This window comes from Vanellus vanellus (genome assembly GCF_965231255.1).
Source record: "Vanellus vanellus genome assembly, chromosome: 18".
In the NCBI taxonomy this organism is placed as follows: Eukaryota; Metazoa; Chordata; class Aves; order Charadriiformes; family Charadriidae; genus Vanellus; species Vanellus vanellus.
Genome location: NC_138923.1, coordinates 9,409,669 through 9,433,157, shown reverse-complemented (window position 1 = coordinate 9,433,157; position 23,489 = coordinate 9,409,669). Strand labels below are relative to the sequence as shown.

General features: G+C 50.0%; 1 protein-coding gene across 1 annotated transcript in view; it reads right to left on the bottom strand.

Annotated features, from left to right (window-relative positions):
- The window catches only part of COL5A1 (collagen type V alpha 1 chain), a gene marked incomplete at its 5' end in the record, with an annotated part of 164,155 nt that overhangs the window by 107,638 nt on the left and 33,028 nt on the right, over positions 1-23,489 (bottom strand). Inside the window, 3 exons of the mRNA XM_082492532.1 lie at positions 10,504-10,666; positions 11,286-11,499; positions 17,703-17,870. Coding sequence (XP_082348658.1) covers positions 10,504-10,666; positions 11,286-11,499; positions 17,703-17,870 — 545 coding nt within the window. The remainder of the gene's footprint in view (positions 1-10,503; positions 10,667-11,285; positions 11,500-17,702; positions 17,871-23,489) is intronic.

Sequence of the window (23,489 nt, the reverse complement as noted above, 5' to 3'; positions counted from 1 at the left end):
CGCCACCTCCCATCTCAAACTCAGCGTTCAAAAAGTCTTGCGTCTTAACACAGATTCCGGCGTGGCTCCCGTAACAAACCTAATTGGGCACTACCCAAGCTTTTCATCCCAGGAAAGGGAGCTGGGATTTTACACCCTGTTGCCTGAAGAGCAGATGTGAAGTTCAGCCCAGAAACGAGCTTATCTGAACAAAACCCATTAAGGATCGGGAACGGACGCAGCGTGACCGGCGCGGCCAGCGGTAGCTGAGCATCGCAGCTCAGATTTCGGTATTCTGAGCAGCAAGCTGGAAGAAGGTAAACATAATTTGCAGATAAATTTGCTTATGCAAGGCATCAAAGCCTCAGGAAAACCTTGCGATGTTTGCAGACATTCCAGAGCAGAGAACAGTGCACAAAAGTAATATTCACCACAAATTCTCTCATCTCCCCACACATTTCGCATCAGTGGCCAAAGCACTGTTTGTTCAAGCAGACTTGACCTCCTGAACCACAGCCAGTATGTGGCTACGTGTGGAGAACAATGAGCCCACGGTTAGAGACTTTTTTCCGTGTTCTTGGAGGGAACAGAAAACACACATACACACAAATACACAAATCCCATCCAATATTCTGCACAACTCATTAGGAATGCCCTCTTCCAGCTCCCATCCCCAGGGTGATGTATTTACTGTGAACATATACATTCGATCCCGCTCGGCTCTGTCAAAGCAAGCCGTACACCTGCACACTGGGGATGTCTGGAGTGGGCTCGGATTTTCCTCTGGGCTTTGGCAAGCAGCCCAGACTGCCTCGAAAAAAAAAAAAAAAAAAAAAAATAAAAAGGCCTCACCATGTGTAAGGAACATGCGTTTCATTTGTTCGTACCTAAATGACAAGGGAATGGGTTGAACACAAAGTCAACTGAGTGGTTTCTGGTGAGGATGGTCTTTTCTATGCTGGGTTTCCTTTGTTCTCGCTGCAACGAGAGGCTCTGCGCGTAAAGCCCTAGCTTAGAGAAGTGAAGACTTCAAGCAGTGTCCTGCAAAGGCAGGACAATAGCAATAAAGCCCCAAATTTTAAAGAAACGTCAGCTTGAACGCTGCCAGGTCAACAAGGACACAAGCCCACCTCCCTGCCTGACCAGCTCGTTGCAGCTCTCACCGTCCTCTTCCTCAGAGCAGTGGCTCTTCCCACGACTTTGGCTCAGATGAGTCTGTACTACAACAGTTTGCTGCAACAATGCAAATCAATCAAGATTTTTGTGCGCAGGAGAGGATGTTTCCCTGTCCGCAGCCTTCTGCTCCAGAAATGCATTTTTATACAAATAAGACTAACCGGCATGTCATCCGCTGCGTAGAACAAGGATCCCAAACTAGCAGGGAAGGGAAAACAGGCACTGCTGCGGGCCAGTGGCGCACTATCCCTCTCCGCTCTCAGTAATCGCTTATACATATTGCACAGTGATGCTGCCAATAAAGTTCAGCTGGAAACGCCTCCCCAACAGCATGAGCATTTGGCTTTTCCCCCCTGCTCGAGCTGAAATTATTTTTCTCGAACACGTCCGTTTGCTCTCCTCTTCAGCGCCTCTCTAACACACTCCGGGTTCCCTTCCCGGTGCCTTTCCCGCTCCCGAAGCCCAGTCCTGCTGCCTGCTCCCGGCAGACATCCCTGTCCACAACGCCGCTGTAAACCTTGGCATGATGTCACCGGAGCGGAGCAGGTTTCCAGCATTACATCACCCCGTCTGGGCTCAGCAATCCGCCTCCCGCACCTCAGAGTTTCCATGGAACAAACCGAGCCCCCTCCTCCTCCCCTCCCGCTATCCGAGGGGGGAAGCAAACTACAAACGAAGCCGTCACCGAAAGAGTAATGACACTACACCTCGCAGCATCCATCACGTCTAACGAGCTGCCTGGGCTGCTGCCTGCCGGCATTTAAATACAAATCTCTGCCAGGTGAACGTCAGGAACGACCAGACACAACTCGGCTTCCCAAACCCCACCAAAATCCCTGCGCTGGATGGAAATTGTTCTGAAGGATGAGCTTTGCCTTCCAGAGACCGCTCAGTTTTCCTCGTTAGCACTTTCCACTGGTTACCCCACTCTGCAGGAGGTGCCCCAGGGCAGAGAAAGTCAGGCAACGGCCTGCCTGTCCTCTCCACGTCACGGCCCAAGCTGACAGCGGTGGTGGAGAGGGCGCCCCGCGTGGTACCGCTTAGCATCCCTCCCGCTGACAGTTCCCCCCACCTCCCACTCGCCAGCCTTGCCCGTGCCCTCCGAAATGGCAAAAGCTCATCCCAACCAACGAGTCTGCAGGAGTCCCTAGTAAGGCAGCCATCAGGCTCCAAAAGCTACCTGGTTGAACCATAATAACAAAAAACACGTTTCTTTCCCACTTCAGTAGCCTGTGGAGTCACGGCACTGCTATTGTGACCACTGTCCAGCAGCCACCGGGGAAGCCAGCGGTTCCTCAGACCAGGGTGAGGTCCCATGTCCTTCACCAGCCATTCACAGAAGGCATTAACCCTGGACTTTAAGGAGTCCCAAGTGCCCCGTATCCTCAGCATTGCTAACAAAATCACGAGGAGGGACCCCTCGACAAGCGACTGCTCGGGGCCGGGTGCCTTTTCCCATTTAGAGCCACCACCATCTCGTTGCTGCACTCAGGCTGGTGACCGGCGAGCGGGGCTCCCGGCAAGCTGGCCGTCACCACCAGGTCCCTCGGGGCTGACTGAACCTGCCAGCGCTCGAGATATTCAGCCCATGCCTAAGAACTCTCTATGAAACCACAGGCCAAGCTGCACACTTGCCCACAGGTACCGCACAGTGAGGCATCAGTTAAAGCCCTTACTCGGGATGACACCAAAAGGACTAAATCCCCTTTCCAGACTAAGAGGGCAGGACGAGGCGGCCAAGCACACCGCTATTACGCCCTGCCACGCTCCCTGGGATTCTGCCTTCTGCCCGTCTCCTCCCGCGCAGAGTCCTCCTTTTATCTCCTCTGTTGGACATGGGGAATATAAAGGGCTTTGAACAACCACAGCTTCCCCTTCTCGCCACCTCAAGGAAGATCAGTACGGCTTAAGGGCCACCACTCTGCCTTTTACTAAATCACAGCACACACTGAATGTGACTGAGTGCAAAGATCCAGAGAATGCTTATCCGTACCTACAGGGAGGGCGCCGGGGGGTGGGAACAGCCTTTTCTCAGCGGTGCCCAGTGACAGGACAAGAGGGAACGGGCACAAACGGGACCATAGGACGTTCCATCTCAACCTGAGGAGGGACTTCTCTCCTGTGCGGGCGGCAGAGCACTGGCACAGCTGCCCGGAGAGGGGGGGAGTCTCCCCCTCCGGAGCCATTCCAAACCCGCCTGGACGTGTCCTGTGCCACTGCCGGAGGTGCCCCTGCTCTGGCGGGGGGTGGCACTGGGGGAGCTCCGGAGGGCCCTTCCAACCCTGACCATTTTCAGATTCTGAGAAGAGTTATTCACCTTAACTAATGGAGGTGTCCAAAACTGAAATCCGGACTCCCGGCAGTCGGAACCCCGTTAGACACAACATATTGCTGGTAGTCAGAAGCAGCCCCCACCCAGTAAGACACCCACTGCCATGAAGGTAACGCTCAGCAGCACCCACCCGGAGACGAAACCAGTGCGGGTCCTCCTGTAAGACTGGGGGGGCTTGACTCTGGACAAACTGCAAAAGCAGCACTAAGACCATCCGGCTTCCCAGCTGGATGCTTAACTTGACCGTATTAAAAGACATATGATGCACAGCATAACTGTTAAACATCAATAAAAGCACTTTTATGTTCTCTTCGAGCAGAACGTTGTAAGCTGTCAGAGGCCTGAAGGCATCCGATACCAGCAAACTGCAGCAATTATCGACACGTGCCAATGCACAGCTTCTTTTGCAGTTTATGAAATAGAATTTACCACTCACCAAAAAAAAAAACCCAACCCAACCCGACAACAAAACCCCACAATCAAAAAAAAGTTAGAAACATTAAATATGCATATTTTGTCATCCTGGCTACGTCATTACAGGCAACCCTGACCCAGTCACAGAGCCTGACTGCCGTCCGCATGGCGGAACCGCCAGTTACCCCGCACACCCAAACGGAAAACGAGAGTTTGAGCAAAGTGCACGCAAACAATGAATGTGATGTTTCCACCCAAATCCTCACTTTCCTTGCTGGCACCTGACAGGCAATGGTGTCAGTGTAGGATTCAAACCAAAGCACCTGAAGCACAGACTAACTTTTACAAGCTGTTTTGCAATTCGTATTCTGGATCCAGTCCTGCCCCTCCCTCGGTACAGACACGCTGATAAAACCAGATGACGTCCCCGGGCACCTGTGTAAGACGATGCTGCGCGCGAGACCTTGCCAACTGCCGCCAAACGTCGCGTTTGGGTTTTGATTAGACTGACTGCATTGCTTGGGCTCCGGCACAAAAATCTCCCCGTTAATTGCAAACCCAATATTTGTAGAGGTTTTCTAGGCAGCGTTGCTCTTCTGGAAGAGCCTAGCTCTGTGATTTAATCCATATGTCTCAAGTGCACCATTTCGCTAAAGAGGATCCCTTTGAAAAAAAAAAAAACAAAAGCAGAAGAAATGATGAGAAAACCAGTGACTAAATGGAGAATTATTGGGAGACTGGGGAAAGCTACAGACATCTTCAATAAAGAACCCTAATGCTGGCTCAGAACCTTTTATTTTCCATCATCTCACACCATGGTATATACCGGCGGTGTAAAACATCGACTCTTTGCACTCCCTGAAAGGCTCTACAGCAGAAGAGGTGAAATCAGATTTGGCAGGGCCAGGCCAGCAGGCAGCCAGCACTGGGAATTAGCTTCTTTCAGCAGTCTGCCGAGATGGGGAAAAAGACATGGCAGCGTGTATCCATCGTGCATCTTGACAGAGAAATTCACCTGAGTAAAAACCCCTAACTAATTAAAAAAACAATACTTTTTGGAGGTTGACAAGAACTTAATAAACACGAGCTCTGCCCAGTTCCTTCCCAGCCCTCTGGAGTAAGCCCAGATCTTGGAGAACAGGATGGGCGCATCACCATGCTCACGAGAAGCCTCACCGAGCTCAGTGGAGCCATCGAGATGCTCCTGGTTTGAGGCTACTGGGGACCTTGTTGCTTCTGCCATAAACGCACAGTTCAGCCTCCCCGCGTGCTCCGTGCCTCGCCACCGCTCTCTTCACCTTTGCACAAGGACCAGGGACGGCAGCGACGGCCGTGCCGAGGCAGGCCGGGGGCTAGGTGTGAATCGGACACGGATTCGGAGCCGAGGCCCCCACGGTACGTTTGCACCCATGAGCTGAGAAGAAAGAGAGAAAGTCTGCAAATATTGCAGTTACCACCGATGGGGCTTTCGCCGCAGCCCCCCGTACTGGCAGCAGAGGTGTCCCCCTGCGATAACAGAGAGGCTCTTTGATATATTGACCGCAGATCCGCCCGCCAAAGGGGAGCCCTAAATCTCTCCATCTTCAAACACCAAAAAATACCGTAAGATGCGCCTACACGTATAACAACCCGATTTTGATTTGTACACCTTTCACTAAAGCAAAAGCTATTAATCCAATCTCATAACCTCAGAGGTGTCCGAGAAAAACAGCGTACAGAAACTTTAAAAATAAGAGTGCTTTCCTGAGCTGGAAACGCTACAGCCAAGACAATGGGAAGGGAGGGAGAAAACCCTGACGATAGTGAAATGAAATCTGGGATTATCAACCGCGGCGATAATTGTTTTTTAAGTGTAAACAAGCCAGAAGATGAAAAGAGAGTTGGCATTTCAACCCGAGAGCAACACAGCACCTGAACGGCCCCAATGTCTCGGCTTAGAGCACTGAAGCATCTATTCTGCTTTGTCTTGTTGCGCCTTGAAACATTCAACGGCCCTAAGAGCACCTCTGGCACCCTGCCCGGGCTTTCTGGCTCGCCCCGGCACAAATTGCTTTCCCTCCATTTCTGATGTCTTGATTTCACCAGTGGTCTTCCAAGACACAAAAGGAGGGAAGAGAATGAAAAGCACCAGCCTTTCAGCATCACCCAGGGCCCAGCGGCGTGCCGTATCTCATCCCAGGACAAGCTCCGGCATGAGCTAATAGCAAATGCTCCCTCAGCCCCTCACGTTTCGCTGCCTTGGCAGAACGGTGTCCGCGGGTGTCCAAGACCCTCTCGCTTTGCTCCTTGTTTGGCAGGATCAGAGGAAACCCACTTGGTTTTACGGTACCAACTAGACCAATGAGACACAGTTATGGTACTCAGCTGGACAAAATAAGCTCCTCTTGTCTCCAGAGGAGCCAACAGTAAAAGGCATAAACCTTAAAAAGCAATACACACGTGCACTGAGCTTTGCCACTGATGGGAAAACTACTTTCACCTACACCAGTACCAGACACTCCTGCGAACCAGTGTTATTTCCAGAGGGTCAAAACACCAGTTGCCTTGGGGGACAATCTTGCCGAATTTTAAACAGGTGAACCAAAAATAATTTACATCAAATAATCATCAGCCGTGGCTGATGGGTACAATACACACCAGAATGGGGCGTCTAACAGCCAAAGAAACGCTCAAGCGAGCAAGGAGTTGGCCTGAAGAGCGCTCAACTCGTTCTCAGCTCTCACGCCAGCACGGGCTACCAGGGATCAGCACAAAGGCCGACGGGGCAGCCCGGGGTTCCACACGCTGCTGTGAGGGGGCTCACACTCCCAGTTATCCGCACAAGAACTGACAGGATGCTGCACAAAAAGGTGGTTCCCGCAGTGGATCGCGGGCACCGAACCGGCGGCTCTGGCAGCGCATCGCCGCAGAGCGGAGGCAGCAGCACGGCCACCACATCACCGGGACGTTTTGGAAAGCCTCCCCGGGTTTCACGGAATCACGGAGTTTTCAAAGTTGGAAGGGACCTCTAGAGATCAGCCAGCCCCACTCCCCTGCCAGAGCAGGATTGCCCGGAGCACATCACTCAGGACTGCATCCAGGCGGGTCCTGAAAATCTCCAGGGAAGGGGACTCCCCCCCCTCCCTGGGCAGCCTGTGCCACTGCTCTGTCACCTGAACCATAAAGAAGTTTTTCCGTGTATTTGAACGGAACTTCCTGTGTTCTAACTTGTGCCCATTGCCCCTCGTCCTGTCACTGGAACCACTGGAAAGAGCCTGGCTCCATCCTCCTTCAGCCCACCCTTTAGATACTTGTACGCCATAATAAGGTCTCCCCTCAGCCTTCTCTTCCCCAGGCTGAAGAGTCCCAGCGCCCTCAGCCTTTCCTCATACGGGAGATGCTCCAAGCCCTTCATCATCTTAGTTGCCCTTCTTCAGGCAGAAGATGCTTTACTTTTTGGGAAAGGGACTTTCCCAAACTTCATCCTCTCTCTATTCCTAACACCTAATCAGTAGGCTGTGCTACAACTTAGTTTCTAATGTACGTTTAAAAAAAGCACATCAAAAGACACAGTTAATCCCTCTGAAAATGAGCTACATCCACACGTCTCCCGACTTCCTCCCAGCGCTGCTGCAGCCGCAGGAGCACCGCGTACTACAGCCTGCGAGCAGAGAGAAGGGTTTACCCTGCACCATGGGCTATTTCTTTTCCCCTTCCCTCTCTCCTTGCAGAAAGCCCTTTGCTGTCTCACAACAGCATCCCCTCAGTCACAGCGTGAAGCCGGCCGCCGCTTCCCGACCCCGGCGCGGGAGCCTGTCCTGACATTTGTAAACTTCTGTTTTGAACAACGGCTCAGCACAAAACTTAACTTGTACAACCTAGGCTCCGGGCTTGGCCCCCGTTCAAACCTCCCCAGCGTTCCCCCAGCCGTACAGAGGGACCCACACAGCCTCCGAACTAATTGAATTTTAATGAGAGGAAGTCGTTTTTCCACTGGAAGAATGTTGCGCTAGAGAGAAATATTTCGAAACTCCCCTAACCTTTCCTGCCAGGCTTTTTTCTGCAGCAGAACGCGAGCAGGGAAGTCCCCATCTGGGCGCTCGACTGCTGCCGCTTTGCTTCCAGCCCCAGCTAGACCTGGAGCTTAAATAATTACATCTTTCAAAATAAAACAAAAAGTGTTTGAGGTTTGATTTGATTTCAGTCCTGACAAGGAGAACATAAATTCCCACTACTTAGAGCTCCTGCTGATCCGGGCTCAAACGCAGCCTAAGCCCTCCCCGGCGCTGCCATCCATCCCACTCCCAAACCAACTGGGTTATTTTAATTTCCAGCAAAAGCGACAAACATGTAAGAGCCAGACGACTCCCCGGGTGCAGAAAACACCGGGGAGCATCTTGTTAGCTGAGGTTTGCGGAGCTCTTGTCTACAGGACAGCAGCAGCTTCATCCCATCATTCTGCATTCGGTCCAGAAATTAGCAGCTTTCCAGGAATCCATAGCTTTAACACTTCACACCCATTTCCCGTTGTTCTGAGCCGCAATTTTCCCTACACGGTTTCTGCATAGGCTGGCAGATTGCAGAAAGAAGAAAGGAGGGACCAAAGGAAATTAAGTTGCTGAGATATGAAGGAAATTAGGTTGCAGTCCACTGCCTTCATGAAACCTATTTATTACATTGAGTTTAAAGCTGCTGGTATCTTGATTAGCGTGTGTGTGAATACCCTGAAAGCCCTCTTTGTCTGATGAGGATGACAAGAGAAAAAAGGACAAATACCAAAACCAGAGAGGTTTTTTATATATATGCTGTATAAAATCAGCACATATGTTATAAGACAGAGGGAAGAAAATACTTGTCAGTTGTCCAGTTGTCAGTAAGTGCCTGCAACGATCTTGTAGCTGCATCTTGTACCCAGAACAGGCAACAGGCTCCAGCGGAGGGGAACGCTTGCTCCACTTTACCCCACCTCCCGCGGTCAAGGAGGTTCCATGAGCCCTCTGAGCTCGTACCCCCAGACAAATCCTTGCCAGCAAGGAGCTGCGGCCAGCCCCAAGGCAAGAGCCAACAGCGGAGCGGGGAGAGCATCACCACCCATAAACGCGTGTTCCCTTACCTGCCAGAGGGATCGGCAGCGCTAAACCCAGGTGAGCACTAAAAGCCACCCGGGAACCTCTCAAGCTCCAGAGGCGGTTATGGAAACTGTGTTACTTCACAAAATGGAGTAGTCTAAAGCATATGTTTCTTATCCAGTTTGGATGCGATACCAAGTTCTCTAAGAGGATCTACCAGGTCCCTGGGTCCGGCAGCTCCCTAGAAGAGCTCACCGCTTTATGTAACAGCTCCACTTAAAATACAGCGGCCAGTGCGACTGCTGAAAGTTTTGGCAGAACATCCAACACTTGCGAAAGACACCCCAGTGCCCATGCAACCCAGCTTTTACTTTCCATTTTAATTGTTAAACTTCCCAGGGAATGTCTATTAATTTAAGACAATGTAGAGGTTCAGCTCTAACTCTGTAACTGAGATTTTGGCAGCAACGTTCAGTCCATGCATTCTTGCTCTGTTTACAGCAGACCAGCTCCCAGATGTTGGTAATGTTAAACAGACTGGAACTTTCCTTCCAAGTGACAGCAAAATGCAGACACGAGCTGGCTCGTGTCTATGGCTCTAATTATCCACCGATCGGAGATGTTCCCCATCCCTTTCCTGGGTCAGGGAGGCCCATGAGATACAGCTCTTCCTTCCACAAAAATGTAAGTACGGAGATGAGATCAACAGGTCTTCATTTACACTCCATCGCACCAGTGCCGATTTCAGAGAAGCAATTCTAGCTTGCAAGAAAGATCAAGGAGAAGATTCTCATACACTTGAAAGCCTCAGAAGTGCAGCAGACCACAGAAGTTGAGATTGCCAGTGAAATGCATATATTAAACTCGCTGCTGAACTGTGGGAAGAACTTCTACCATATGTACCTTGTCTATAAATAATCCTCTATCTCTTTGCTTAAATCAGAGGAGCTCATGGGAACATTCCACCCATCGCAATTTTGGTTTGCTTTTTAAAAGCAGTCGCTGTGTGGGAGGTGACAGGGCTGCCGAACAGGCTGTCGAGGAGAGTCCCCTTCTGGCATGGAGCAAGAAACCAAGAATCAATGACCAACGTGTGGGAAAAGCACAAATTCCTATAGCCTCAGAGTGAACTGGGACTACAAGGGAGTTGCTTTCCTCAGCCTTCGCTTACTGCCCCTGCAACTTTATCTAAATCATGACACGAGGATGAATGTGAGCCCTTCCCATGCTAAACGAGGCAAAAGCACGAGAGCTACAGACCTACAAGATCCCAGTGCGGGGACTGGTCTAGAACCCCAGCAAGGGAGTGAAACCAGAGAAGCAGAGGAGCTCACTCCAACAGCTCATCTGGCCCACTGTTTTCATCTTTACTACAGAAAGTATTTACCTAGTCAAAACAAAAACTTAAAAAAAAAATAAATTACGTAAGACAGCGTTCGATTATGCAAAAATCCAATACAAGTTTCAAAAGTGAGCTGTAAATACCTCGTCAACCAGAACCCAGCTCATCATCTCTGTGGAACATCTCCAGAGCTGTTCATTGTCACGACTTACCTCAAAGACTTCCTCATCCAATATCCTTGTTCCAAATACAATGATGCCATTGACGTCAATGATGGGATGGTCACTTCGGTCCAAGAACTTGGTTATCTTCTTTTTACAGTCCAAAATCAAGGTGACATTTTTCTTCTGCACACTGATAGCTACCCTGTGCCACCTGGAAGAACACAGTCCCCAAAGGTGTTAAACACAGCCTTGGGCTTTCAAGAACAAGCTAACGATTGTGTAACAATGAAGCTTTCATAAACTGATGTTCTGCAAACTCATGAAAATCATCCTTGGGCAGACCCTAAAGATGTCATTTGAAACAGGAAGGCTGTACTGACAGATGATGCCGTTCGCTTCCCATCCCTCCAAAACGGGCAGGAGAGCGCCAGCTCTGGCTTCAACAAGAGGCAGGTGAAAAAGCCACACGGGTAACTAACTCCCTGGCTAATCCCCCTTTTCCACCCTCCTTACGTCCTGCAAAAGGCTCAGTGGGGATTTTGCAAGACAAACTGATTTCTTAAGGCCCTTTGCAGCAAAAGTCGACAGTGTTCCTATCCCCGTAGGTGTCAGACAATTTGCACTGAGTGGTGGTTGAGACTTCTTATATATGCAGTGTTCGTTCACCAAAGGGCAAAGTTCAAGAATGGGACATTTGGCAGTAGTCAAAGGTGCGTATATACATTTCTATGTACATGACTCCTATTTTACACAACGTTCAACATGCTGCTATCGATATAAACAATGTACTGTGTTTTTTTTTTTTCCTTTGTGCACAAAATTTCACTTACTTGCCATCTGCTAGGTTAATGCCTCTAAAGAGAGGATAGTCTTCTGGGCCTGGCTTTCCTGTATGGTCTTCATACAGGAATACAGGAGATCTACCCATCTCCACACCAATTTGCTGGATCCCTTGCTCATTGTAAATTGAGATCAAGAAGGACTGACCTCCTTTCTTCGCTTTTACAGTGGTTAGAATGGAGAAGTCCTCTGGGAATGGGGAAGCTGGAGTGGAAAAGCAAAGAGGTTAGTCAGGTTTCCTTGAAAATTAATCTCTACAGAAACAGTCCTGTTGCCTAATGACCCATTATGGAGACCACTGGTTTATCCCTCCAGATGTGTGCACATCAACCCTAAAACTTTATATTGGGCAGCATCTTAGTGGCCACGTGAAGAACTGGCTTACCCCCAAAGCCTACTGTGATACGGGCTTGGGATGGGCTGCAACCCAAAGCGGACTGCACCAGCAAAGCCAGTGTAGAGCAGCATCCTCCAAGGGCTACCTGCTCTAGTGGCACATTAAAAACTCAGGCGCAGGACTGAACTTCTCTGAGGGTCACTCGTTTATGACCAAAAAGCCTTTTTGTAGCCCTTATTGCAAGCTGCCACAGAGCCAAAAGCCACCCCGCATTGGAACCTACAAGCAAAGGATGGTGAGGGGTCTACTGGCTTGGGATGAGACCATAGTGCTGGGGAAACAGAGGTTTTAAAAAAGCTGTGCGTTTAAATCTGTATTATTTGCACCTAACCCTTCCTTAGCGTGCCCTAGAGCTTGGTAGGAGACAAGGCAAAGACTTTCTGTTTCCATATATCATGAGGTCCCCAAATTCATTTAAGATGACAGAGGGACAGAGGAAATGAAGCATCCCGTGCCAGTTAGGCACGCACAACATTGACGGGTTTTACTTAAGGGAGTTGCGAAGTTGCATCAGGTTTTGTCTATTCCAGACAAGACAGAGCATTCTGCACCAACCCTGAAAGCCAAAGCCACAGACACAAAAAAGTCTGAAAACAGGAATAAAACTGGCAATCAGTAGGAGATGCTAATTTGTCTGCATATTAAAAAGCATCTAACAAGTTTCCTAGCTTTTTCTCCTCTCAGGAAAGCAACCCAGCCTGATCTCGGGCGATTTGTCTGTATTTTTGCAAGGTTTGGAGGATTAAAGCCATCAACATGCGGAGCAGGTACGGTCAGTACAGGGGCCACGCTCTGCGCAGGGGAAGGGTCAATTCCCTGCGATCTCAGACAAACAAATTTCAAGGTTCAAGTCAATATGGGCATCAAGTCACACCCTGGGCAGGATACAACTCCTCCGTTTGGGTTTTCTCTGCCGTTCAGACTGGAAAGATGTGCCTCCAGCCTTTCCAGTTTGGGCTCATCCCAAACAGGACATCTTAAAAACACCAGAAGCATTGGTAAAGGAGCTTTCTCGATCAAGTGGTTATTGGAGATGGGACCTATTGAAAGAGAGGGTACCTGCAGGGCATAACCTCCTCAGATGCTGCGTTTCGGCAGCGTGAGACTTGCAGGGTATCTTTCCTTTAAGGTCCAGGCTTGCAAAAACAAGGATTGCATTGTAGGGCTGGGTATCTGCTTGGGAAATCTTAAACCTCGGCAGGGCAGAGCAGAGCGGGGCAGCCCCGCCACGGGCACCGCCGTGTGGTGTGTGCCGGGACCAACTACGTGTGTGGCAGCCGGCGGCACGCAGGGAAGGGAACGGCACAATGGATCATTTTTAAACTGCAGATGCGTAGCCATATAAAACCACAAAAAAAAAAAAAAAAAAAAAGAAAAAGAAAAAAGAAAAAAAGAATGTCGAGCTCAGTGCCCATAAGCTTCAAATAGATTTTCCTTCACCCCTTTAGGCTTTTCTTAGATGGCATCCCAGGGCTGCAGGAGGGATTTTGACCCAGGGAGGGGACCGGGAACGTGGGAGTGGGGAATTCTTCCAACCACAGCAAGCTCAAACGCGAAGAGGCCATGAGCTCACCCTCTCCCCTTCTGCCTGGGAGTTACTTTAACTCTTGTTAACAAACCAGCGTTTAAAACGCCTCCAGCTGCCTCGCACGGGCTCCGCCGCTGCAGCGGAGCAGGCAGGAGGCACGGCCAGGCTGGGCTGCGCCAAAAACCCCGCTACCAACGGCCTGTGCAAACAGAGGACACCCGGGGGGACATCTGAGGATACCTACAGAGACACATTGTGTTTGCACCAAGTTAACGTCCCTCACCTTAGTTAAACAGCATTTGGAAAGAAGCATAAAGCGGTATTCTGAACAGAGGACTCGCAGTCGGGTAATTAAATGCTGTGATTACAGCCTGATTTCCCCCTAGGACACAGACCCAGAGATTTGGCAAAGGCAGGCACCCGATTATTGCGCCCGCCATAGGATGCACTGAGCTTTATCTCCCTCCTGCTGTACACAAATCCTCCCGTAGCACTGAATCAAGACCATACGCCTTCCTGGTTCCAATTACAGGCTGCAGTTTTGGGCCTTTTATGTAAAATAGTTCATGTCCAAAATTTCATTATGAGTCCACAATACAGTACCTTTCAACTCGGACAAGCTGCCAACTCATTAAAAAGCTGCTTTTAATTTTTTTTTCATTATTATTAAAATGTCTCCATGGTGATGTGAGTTTCTCAACCCAAATAACCATAATGGATGAATTACAGCTGACATTACTCTGTTACTGCTGTGCTGTCCTGGCAAAATAACAATGCCTTCACTGTCATAGCTAGAAATGACCCGGGCTTTTGAGTGATGTATGAAAACTCGTCCACACAGACAGCAATACTAATAAATACATCATAATAAATATATGAAGCACATAGAAATTGACCCAAATCCCCTTAAAGACAATGGAAACATCCCCTCAACAACAGGTTTGGGATTAAGCCCTTGTATTCGATCCGCGTCTTCAAATGAGCTCATGCTGAGAGATGCTGCGCATCCGTCTCTGCACTTAACGGCACTGCGCCGATGCTGAATTTGCTTCAGCATCGCTCTGTCACCCCACGGCCAAGTCCTTTCAAATTCACTACATGCAACCTCCTGCAAGGCAGCAAAGAGTTAAGACCCCAATTCTGCAGATGGAGCCATGGAAAGAGCCAAGGAGGTGCAGGGTGGGCACGGATCCCTCCACCCCACGCTGATGCCGTTGGCTCCACTTGAGCAGACTGCCATCTGGGGTGCGCCCCAATACGCAAACCAGTAGAGTCAAGCCGAGTTTCTTCTCTCCCGGGTACCACAACCGGGGATTAAAGGCTCTTGCGCAACCTCATGGTCTTCAAAATAGGGCCGGCTTGGACATCTTCCTAACCCAGATCCCGCAGGTGTATCCAAAGAGCCTAAACCAAAGAGCCCTGCTGCCGATCTGGGAAGGACAGGAAAGCTTTAGCTGCTTAATAGCAGAAAATCAGCAGAAAAAATGAGCTGATCCAGTTCCTGACACAAACACAAAACAGATCTGTTGCGTGTGGTGGCACCATTTCCAGAGCCGCTTTGCAAGAGAAAACAGCTCTTCAACGGTGTCACCAACTTCTGGCCTTGTTCTTCATGTGAGAAGGCTCTCAATTTTGCTATGGCTGCTTTCCCTCAGAGATGACTGTTCAAGCTATAACAGAGATTTTTCAGCTCTTAAATATATACGCAGACACCCACAGGCAGCGCAGAGAATAGAGAGTTTGCTGGAAGACTGCAAAGGACATCTTGCTGGCTGCCACTGAGAACTTTGCCTTTCTTGCCTCTGCTGGAGGAGCGCAGTTTTGCTGGGAAGCAGAACTTATTTAGGGAGCAAGGACAAAGAGCATCTCAGCAGATTTTCTCACTCTTGTGGGCTTGAAAAAACAGACCAGCTTTTATTTATATATCTATCTTGCTTTGCTGGCTGTGGAAGCAGAATGCAAAGCCCATAAAATTACCGTCTTAGAAAAGCACCGACTTCTAATTAGCACAAAATATTATGTGCGGTGTACATTTGCCGAGGGTGCTCTATAGCAGCGGGGGAAAGTTAAGCTATAACCCACCCGCCTCTTAACGTGAAATCACTAAAACCACATTTCCCCTGGTACATTGCACTGCAATTACTTTGTTATCTTTATCTCCTCTCTCATTCATTTGGTGGTGTGAGCTGAAGTCACATCTAAGTTACGGAGATTTACTGAGAAAACATCTGTCGATCTGATGGAAAACACTGGCTGTTCTGCCCTTCCGATTTCCTTAGCAAGCAGCAGAGTGGACCAAATGACTTTGGAAGTCTCCAGAGAGGGACAGATCTGCTTCTAGCACCCCATGGTTGTCCAGGTGATGGAACGATTGAAAAGTTGCTTGATGGCAGCAAGGAAACACCATCCAGATCTTCGCACCCAAGGAAGACAGTAGATGCAAACCAAGAACTCAAAGAGGACGTACAAGTAGTAACGTGGGACAAAAGCAAGAAAATCTCCTACAATGCAGAGTTCTCTCCTGTGACCACGATTCAGTGCTGCATGCTGTCTTGGTGCGTTAACCTTTGTTGCAAGTGGTGTCAGCCAGGTTCTTTGCTACACGAGCCAGAACACTCCATCCTTGTGTTTTTATATCTCAGGGTCACCACTGGTTTCCATAACAGAAAGGTGATCAGGCAAGGTCCCACAGTGGCTACAGCAACTACTGGAAAGCTCTCAAATGCACTACAGTTGTATGTTCCAAACTGGAACCATTTCCTTCAAGCACTTCTGAGCTTGAAAATATCAGCTGGGTCAAAACTTTGAGTCATTTCAGATACACGTAAAGAGTATGTGCAAGCAGTTAAACACACGCTGGTTGAGCTGATCTTGCCTTGGGACAAATGGATGGGCTCAGGGGTCACTGCAAGGCTCCTGCAGCCTGTCCCTGGGGTGAATATTCCCCATATCCACAGGCACAATCCTCTGGGACGTGAAGGCACAACCTGGCAGACGGGTGCAGTTGGCGGTTGGGCACACGATGACATTATCTACAGTCAGAAAAGACTGTCTTGTCCTGGGCAGCAACAAGGACAAATATAGAGTCTGTTCTCCACTTCTGCAGACATCGAAACAGGGCTTTGGCAAAACTGAGCGGCTGCTTCGCTAAGGGTTGACCATGCGATGGAGGGCTACCAGCCCGCGGCCCCGGCACAGCTGCTCTCTTCTCCATGTCGGGCTCTCAGCTCCTAGGCGAGACGCAGGGCACGCTCCTGCTCGCCACGGGCTAAATATAACTCACGTGCTTATTGGCACAGCAGGATAATAATGAAGTCTGGAAATAACCTTAGGGATAACACATGCCATAAAGGAAATACAGGAGTGGAGGATGCAGGCGCATCGGCAGTCCAGCCCCGGAGTCCTCGTTTAGGCCATCGGCAGGCTGGGTCTGATAGATACAGCATGTTAATTAAAAAGCATTGGTTGTGGCATGCCACATTACCTCTGATTTAGCTAACGCGTTTCGTATCATTAATTCTCTCACAAACACCAAAGGAGAATGCGTGTGTCTGTCTGCTTTGCTTAAGTCATCCGCTGCTTCACAGACACCTTACGCACAGCGTCTTTCTGCCTCATTGCTAAACCTTCTGCAAAGGCACTTTTCTCACCAAACCTAGAAAATCCTACCAGGCCCACTCCCAGCGTCCCTGCGCTCCCCCGTGCGAAACGGGATACAGCAGTGCTCCTGGATGGCTTTGGAAGGAAGACTTCTCATGGTGACTGTGTGTTCAATACTGAAGCTCTGAGGCAGTGAGTAGTTTGGGTCCATAACGTGTCCAGTCTTTCTATAAGCACTGTTTACTCTACAGTAGTGATTGTCCCCTGGCCTAAAAAATTAAGAAACCTCCACTACATCCTCAGTGGCAAATAAAATGGTCGGTAGCCCACATGCTCTTCAAGGGCTTTGTGAACCTAGTGGCTTTCTCCAGTGAACCTCTGATTTCTTCAAACAACTTTTCTTGGGACATCTGTTCTTGTGGGGCAGTCTATTATTTTTATATGGTGATTATTTGTGTTATGAGAGACACCACAGCCACAGAATAAGACCCTACTGTGCTTGGCGCTCCACAAACGCAGAACAAAACATGGTCTGCGTTCCTTCGCATCTTCCAAGTCTCTCTCCCCAGCTGGATGCCACTGTGTGATAATGAGACAGCAGAAGCTTTCTAATGTAGGAGGGAACAGATGTAGGCATCGGCCACATCTTCTGCAGTGAAACCCGCCACCATGTGCAGAGGCAACGATAAAAGAACAACTTACTGCAATGTTATTTGAGGGTTGAAAGTTTGCAGCCCCCTGAAACAGCAGAATCGCTCCCTGCCAAGGGAACACACCAGCACACTTGGAAAATGAAGGAATTCCCCAATGCCCTATGTGCCTGCGGAATCTGAGAAAAGGATCAGATATTTCCATGTGACAAATAAAAAGCTGCGGACTCACCAGGATACAGCTGCTTTGTCGGCGCACTGAGTTGAGCATCTTTTGTTACTCTATAAGCAACATCTGCTTCTTTTGAAGATCTTCTGCTTGTGCAAAACCCTGTTGTTTTTGTTATACCGTCAGGTAAATTATGAAAATCTAATACCTTCAAGAGGTCTGCGGGTTCAGCTGTAAAAAGAAAAGGAGAAAACAAGAATTAGCAGGCCATGAGACTGGCACTTGCTCAGATCCAAGTCGTTATTAGCCTGCCTCACACAAATCATTCATCGCAATTTAAAAAGCAGATGAAATATGTTTTCAATACATCTGCAAATACAATGTTAATACCGGCTTCAAAGCTCGGCCGCCGTACGGCCGGTCAGAGACACTAATTGAACGCAGAGAGGACCAGCTGATCGGCTGTCTGCGCTAGGGCAGAAGGGAGAATATACTATCTTATTAGCTATAGTAATTCTATTTTCTGGATGTCTTCACCCAATCTCCATCATTCAAGCACAGCCTGGAGATTACACATTAGACGGGAAATTCATGACCTGAGAGAAAGGCTTTAAATCGAGAAGTTGCCATCACGCTGACGCAAATATTTCCATTCTTTTTTCTTAAGTTGGTCAACCCAAAAAGTTGTTTGGAAGGAAATACCCAAACAAACTTCCCCAAAGGATTACACACACACACACCCCATGCAAAACAACCACACGGAAATTCACACCAGCCGGGGTAACAGGTAAACCCACAGCCGTGCCTCGGGCTAGGAACAAGTTAGGGCAGAGCAGCATCCGTCCCAGCACGGCGCTTGGGTGCTCACGGGCTGTTCCTGCTGCCTGCGGGCTCGCCCAGAGCCTGGGAGGGTTTGTGCCCAGCGTCTAACCCTGCCCGGGGTGAAGGCAGGCGGCACCGGGCAGGGATGTGGCAGGCAAGTGCCCCCCCGTAACTCATCCCGAGCCCAGGCAAATCCCATCAAATAATTCCCCCTCTTTGCCAGGTACTCCCCCCACCACACAGCAGAGTTTCTGTACAACCACCAGTGCATACGAGCACAGAATCATAGAATGGTTTGGGTTGGAAGGGACTTTGAAGATCATCCCGTTCCCACCCCCCTGCCCTGGGCAGGGCCACCTCCCCCCAGCCCAGGTTGCTCCCAGCCCCGTCCAACCCGGCCTTGAACCCCTCCAGGGATGGGGCAGCCACAGCTTCTTGGGGCACCCCACGCCAGGGGCTCACCGCCCCCACAGGGAAACATTTCTTCCTGATATCTCATCTAAATCTCCCCTCTTCTCGTTTGAAGCCATTCCCCCTCGTCCCGTCACTCCATGCAGCTGGATGGCCAACAAAACCCACGTGCTTCACAGAAGAGGAAAAATCCGCGTGGGCATTTGGACCAATGACGCGAAGCAAAAGGCTGCTTTCCTCCGCAGCCCTCCTCCACCACATCCCATTAGACTCGGATCCCGACTGAGTTTCTCGCTGCTGCAGACAGCGCAGAGCTTGTCTGGCACCCAGCGCCCCCCGGGGCAGCCGCCGCGGGCTGCTTCACCTCCAGACGGTGGGGTCCCCGAGAACATCCATTACGTACCGCGAGCGATACGCCTTATTAACTTCCTAACCTGGGCTTGCTCGTGTCAGGAGAGATGGTGCCTCCAGAAGTGGAATAACCAGATCCGACTTTAAAGGCTTAAAAGAAATTATTTTGAATTTTGACTTGATTCTGGGAGCAAAGTGCTGTCAGAGAGATGAACCACCCCACTCAGCAAACCCCGAGCAGAGCCCAGAGCAAACGTCTGCGCGACAGCTTCACTTAGCCTTGCCGGGCCAATACATCACAGCTGTATCCTTTTGCCACTTGAGCCATTATTTTCCCCGAAGATTGATATCACTCAGACCCTCAGGGACAGCCACACATCAGACACTCTGATGCCTGCAATGAGACCCAAGACAATCCCCCTGGGCTGGCTGCCCCGGCTGCCTGCGGGATCTCAGGGCATCTCGCCACCCTGCGTGGCCCAGGGTGCAGAGCTTATCACCAGCTCCCAGAACCGCCCCAAAGAGCCCGGCTGCATTCGGGAAGGTGCGTGGCATCACTGCTCCTGCAAATGAAAGCACGTATCTCTCCCAAAGGGCAGGAAAATAACATAGGAAAAAATAAAAAAAAAAATCTTTCAAGGGAAAAAATAAAAACCGGCCTCGTGTTGGGATCAAGCGTGTTATTAGAAGGACCAGAGAGGAAAGAGAGGGAAAGGATTTGCAAGGGATGCGCCATATGCAGCTGGCCGCGTCCCTGGGGAAGGGCTGCTGCGTGTATATCAGCACCGAACGCCACAAACACCCCAGCAATGGAAAGAAATAACACAAACAGATCTTTTACAGTGTAAAAAGTTCTGGTTACCAAGAAGATCGGCCTAATATTTGCATGGAAAAGTCATGTACATTGTTAGGCAGTTTTAAAAAGTTTCCACAATCCTGACAAGTTGGGCCCTCCATGAGAGATTGCAAACATATGGCAAACCCAAGTCAACGCTGCGGATAATACACCAGCTGAGAGCGCCTGGCCCCGGCAGCGTACAGCTGCAACGTTTCCCCTTCTCTCTCGCCCTTGTTAGGCAGTGTACGGCTGACACACATTTGTCTAAGCTGTCCCTGCCGCTTGCATCTTCCCCGCTGCCTTTACCCGTGTTTTATTTCGCACAGAAATATCTGCATAAGCACAGCCCAAGCTGCGTTTAAGCAACTAAAATTACAATAAAACTCCAGCTCTGCTTCCAGTTACCTCCCCGTGCTCCGAGAGATTCGGATCAGCCAGCTCCTAAGCTGCCTCCGACATTTCTTTAGGGAGAAGAGGGGAAAAAGGCAAAGCGAGGGGGAAGGGATGTGAATTCCAGACTCCTGACATCAGCCCGGTCCCCGCGCCGGCTGCGGGGGGGATTGGAGCCTCGCTCGCCGCGCCGCACATCGGCCCTCCCTCCGCCATCCCTCCGAGCGGCCACGGCCGCAGCAACAGAAACGGCGGCAGAAGAATCCATCGCCTGAAAGATGCCAGGTGCCGTCGTGTCAAAAAACCCTGTGTGGACATCACCTCCTACGGCGAGGGAGCCCCAGCGCCCGCTAGAGCCAGTCCGGCCATCTCATAGGAAAGCAGCGTACAGCACTGGGCAGGGCAGGTTCTGCTCATTGGCACGATCTTGTAGCCAAAATCGAGAGGAAGGATGCGTGACATGAAAACAGCAGATTTTGCCAACTCTGTGCATTAACAGAATGGCAGCACTTGCAAGCAGCCACATGGCAACCGCTTGCCAAAAGCTCCTGCAGCGGTTATAGGGAGGCGATGGGCATTCAGCGGAGCTGGACCTCCTCCAGAAGCAACTGGCCATGAGCAGGGAGCAAACTCGGCCCTCCAGCCCCTGCCCGAAGCCCTCCGAGCAACATCCCCCCCATCCTGAGAGCCCTGTGCAGCACTTCTCCTTTGTAACGGGTGACTCGAGCATCTGCCAGGCTCCCGCGCCGCTGGGGGCCTCCAGGCACAACGCGCAATTCATCTTCGTTTGGAAGGAAGATCCTCTACGCCTCCATAACTATGATGGATTAGGTCAAAGCGAGATATTAAAAGTACAATAACAGGCTGGGTATTGCACAAACAAACTGCAAAGCACACAGGTAAGCAGCAGGAGAGGAAATAACCTCTCTTCGCCTCTGCTCGCTCCTGGGAATCAAAAGGGAGCTGAGGAGCCAGTTGAAGCCCTACGGACCGCTCATGCTGCACTTCATCACTGAGAGCATCACTTTGAGTAGGTCTTAAGCAGCAGGAAAATCTCCCACACTTTCCAGAAAGATGAGCTTCCCACGCAGGAGCAGCTCTGATTCCTGCCCAGCTAATCAGTTTATTTATTTCCCTTTGACTTTTCAGCCAAATCTAAACTGGGCGATCTCCCGTTAGGAGCTATGACGGCATCGCGCACAGAAGGACAGAGACCAGACTGACCAAAACCAGGCTCAACTGGGCATTTCTTACAAGCTTGTGCGGGGCTTGGCCTTCATCCGAGAACTGAATTAGCTGTTGCTTTATGAAAGCTTTTTTTTTTTAAAAAAAAAACTTGCTATTTTATGAATAACATTACTATGCGGCATTACACACAGGATCATTCTTTCTCCCGCGATGCAGAGGGCTCCCCAGAGGGACCGGCAGCTCCGTCCCTGCTGCGCCGGAGGAGGGTGGCAATATACCCGCTACGGAGGGAGGCAAACCCCAAATAGCCAAAATTACACCCAACTCAGACCAGAGGCTGCCCCCGAAGCCTGCAGCCAGCAGCGTGTAAAGCTCTTGAACAAGAGCAAAAAGGTTCATTACTCCCCCATTTTAACAGAGCGGAGATGATGCAAGGAAAAGGAATGGACAGCAATGATTTCAAGAAGATGAGCCACTGATGGCAAACTCACTGATGAGCCAACAGTGGCAAAAAGGAGGAATTAAATCGCTAATTCCTCCGTGTCTGACCAACACTTTAACTACAAGACCAATCCTTCTGTGTTAATCTGATCCCTAATGATTTAATTACCTGTTAAAACCTGGGACAGAGGCAGTTAGCATTAAGTTTACAACTCTACCCCCAGCTCAGCAGTGGCCAAGAGCCACTTTTCCTTTCTCCCGCACCAGTATTAAAGCAGACCAAGCAGCTTTCACCGAAATAAGCTCCCCTGGCTTTGGGCTGGGCGCGGGCTCCGGCCAACCCAGGGACAGCGGGGCCGTGCCCGGCCACCCGCCACCGCAGCCAGACCGCCTGCTCGGGCTCAGCCGGGGACGCAGGAGCAGGAATACCCCCGAGGAGCTCAAAAGGAAACCAGAGCATCGTTAACACCCGAAGGTGAGTATTAGAGTATGCTGACCACCCCTCCAACCGCCGGCAAACCCCCTTCCCAACACGGCTGGGTTGTTCATTCTCACCTTTCCTTTCCCTGATGGTTTTTTAAATCAAATTTTAAGTGGGAAGGAGGTCTTAAGCCCTGCTGATCCTTCAGGACATGTGCAATAATAAACAAGGATTTTTTTTTTTTTTTTTTAAATGCCATTACAAGTCACCAGGTAGAAGCAGGGACAGCCAGCCCTTGCTTAGCGACTGCAGGGAAGGTCAGTTAAAGACTTTTTCCACGTACCATCTACCACACGACCATTATGCGAAGGTTAAACAATTTGGTTTCTCCAAGCCTGCTATCAAGCCCAGACCCTCCTAATTTTATCTTCCCGGCCCGAGGCACTCTGTTTCGCTCGCGCCAGGGGAAGCTCTGCTCTCCTCCGCGTTTCTGCCCCCCCATTCCCTCCCGCGAGGGCTAACGGGTCTCGGCCCCGAGAGGGCACACGCCACCACTTCCCCGCTCCTCTTATCTCATCGCCTCCTTGGCTGTTCCCCAGCTTTTCTTAAAAGCAGGATGGATCAGCAGGAAAATAAGATATTATTTTTCCCTCAAAAAAAAAAAAAAAAACCAAACAAAAAAACCCCCAAACCCAACCTAAGAACCTAATGGAAACGGTGCTATTGAAATTCAGTGCAAGATGGACCTGCAGCTTCCGTAAACCATGCCGGAAATCCCACCATATGCAGCATTAGCCAGGAGTCATTAATCTAAGCCATATTTATGCCTGTAATAATCATTTTTAACACCTGAAGCAAAGCTCTCGAATGAGCCCCAAAGCACTTTAGCGAGCGTCAAGATACATAAGTCGCTTATATGTTACTTGTGGGTATCCGTGTTTCCAGTGTCTGGAAAAATTACCAAATTACAAATAACAAACCTCGAAAC